At 35.3% G+C, this 1,544-nt stretch overlaps 1 protein-coding gene across 1 annotated transcript; it reads left to right on the plus strand.

Annotated features, from left to right (window-relative positions):
- The first annotated feature begins 45 nt into the window (after window positions 1-45).
- On the plus strand, window positions 46-1,044 carry LOC117103845. Its single transcript, XM_033244460.1, has 2 exons — window positions 46-363; window positions 817-1,044. Exons 1-2 carry the CDS (start codon window positions 106-108, stop codon window positions 1,027-1,029), a joined length of 471 nt encoding a protein of 156 aa, XP_033100351.1. The 5' UTR covers window positions 46-105; the 3' UTR covers window positions 1,030-1,044.
- Window positions 1,045-1,544: the final 500 nt, after the last annotated feature.

Raw genomic sequence — 1,544 nt, forward strand, 5'->3', positions numbered from 1 at the left:
GAATAAAGGTTTTAATGTGATATTATTATCTTTATAGAGGACATTGAAGAACCAGAAGACCAAGCTCTGCTACAACAAGAACCAGATCATAAATTCTACATTGCGATGGATTTCAACAAAGTAAACAATTATCATTTCCACCATCCAGAGTACTACCCTATTGAAGAGATCGATCGATCCCACCATCTGTACTCACCACAGTTCAATCATATTAGCTTCGCTTTCCCGTCATCTCCACCACTTAGCCAAGCCAGTGACATTTTGGAAGGAGAGTTGTGTACCGAACAAACGTTTGCAGGCACGAAGAACTGTTCTGCTGAATATTGCGAGTGTACATACGTTCTTACAGTTGGTATAGGCGATGTAAGACCACATCAATTGTACTTGGGTTTAAATTTATATTCTCGGATATTGTATTCAGAGGGTTTTAAACGTAAATTATTTTACATATATAGGGGACTAAAATATTTCGGTACTGTTTAAATGAAAGATAAACTTAAATTTTTAGTAGCAAAAGAACACATCAATCCGACGGTTGCATGGAAAATGACTTGAATTTGTAGGCCTATGCAATATCATTTATTTTTGGTTAAAACGAAAGGTTATTTGTGGATGAAATAGAATGAGTTTCGAACCTTCGAAAGGTTTCAGATTTGTTAGCCTGATACAAAAAAAAAATGTATGCCTAAATTATAATTCTAATTATTTTAGTTAAGAATATTAAAAACCAATCCCAGAGAGAACGCCTTGCTAAAACAACATCACTACTTAAAATGTTGCAGATATTGTATTTGATTTTGAATTTGTTCTATTTAGGTTGTTGAGATGATCGTCGTAGATGAAGGTTTTGCATTTGACGCCAGCCATCCTGTGCATTTGCATGGTCAATATTTTAGAGTGGTTGGTCAAGGAAAACTAGGGAGTTCATTATCGATTGAAAAGGTGAAAGAAATGGATAAAGCCGGTAAGACATGCTGGGTTTTTTTTTCCAGATATCTTTCATTTTCCACAAATAACATAAAAATATAAAATATATGTGGGGGAGGCTATAATAAAATCATGTGCTGCGCAGAGCACAGATCTTTAGGCTAATAGCCCCCTTAACAAAAAGCTTCATAAATAAATAATAATGTTTATATTAAGTTTTGTATAGTTCTAGTACCGGTACACGTATCCGACTTCTTTTAGGAGTGCAACCGTCCATTTATATAGAGGTTTCCGTTACGGATTGATGGCTTCTTCTCCTCACTATAAGCCTTTGTCATCACGTCTCGGAGACTACGTTTTTTAAGTAAGTCAGCTTCGCATAGATCATCTATGACAAAAATATTGCTGTCCTTTAGCAAAGTTCTTGCCTTGGTAAAAACTTTGTAGCGCTGAGGACGGTAAATAAATTTTGCAACTATGTGCCTAGGTTTATCATTAGACCCACGAGGCTTACCTGTTCGAGGAACATTTTCTATAATGACGTTAGGCAAGTTCAATTTATTAGTGATCAAATCCTTTATTTTCTCCATTGCATTTTCATTTCTGTCTTCCGATAA

This window comes from Anneissia japonica, unplaced genomic scaffold, assembly GCF_011630105.1.
Source record: "Anneissia japonica isolate Jap-2015-1 unplaced genomic scaffold, ASM1163010v1 scaffold2292_len1544_cov221, whole genome shotgun sequence".
Classification (NCBI taxonomy): domain Eukaryota; kingdom Metazoa; phylum Echinodermata; class Crinoidea; order Comatulida; family Comatulidae; genus Anneissia; species Anneissia japonica.

Excerpts from the sequence above, each read along its gene's own strand:
- LOC117103845 (XM_033244460.1), top strand. The coding sequence starts at position 106 with ATGGATTTCAACAAAGTAAACAATTATCATTTCCACCATCCAGAGTAC. Across the intron at positions 364-816 it reads TTACAGTTGGTATAGGCGAT|GTTGTTGAGATGATCGTCGT; the intron begins GTAAGACCACAT and ends TGTTCTATTTAG.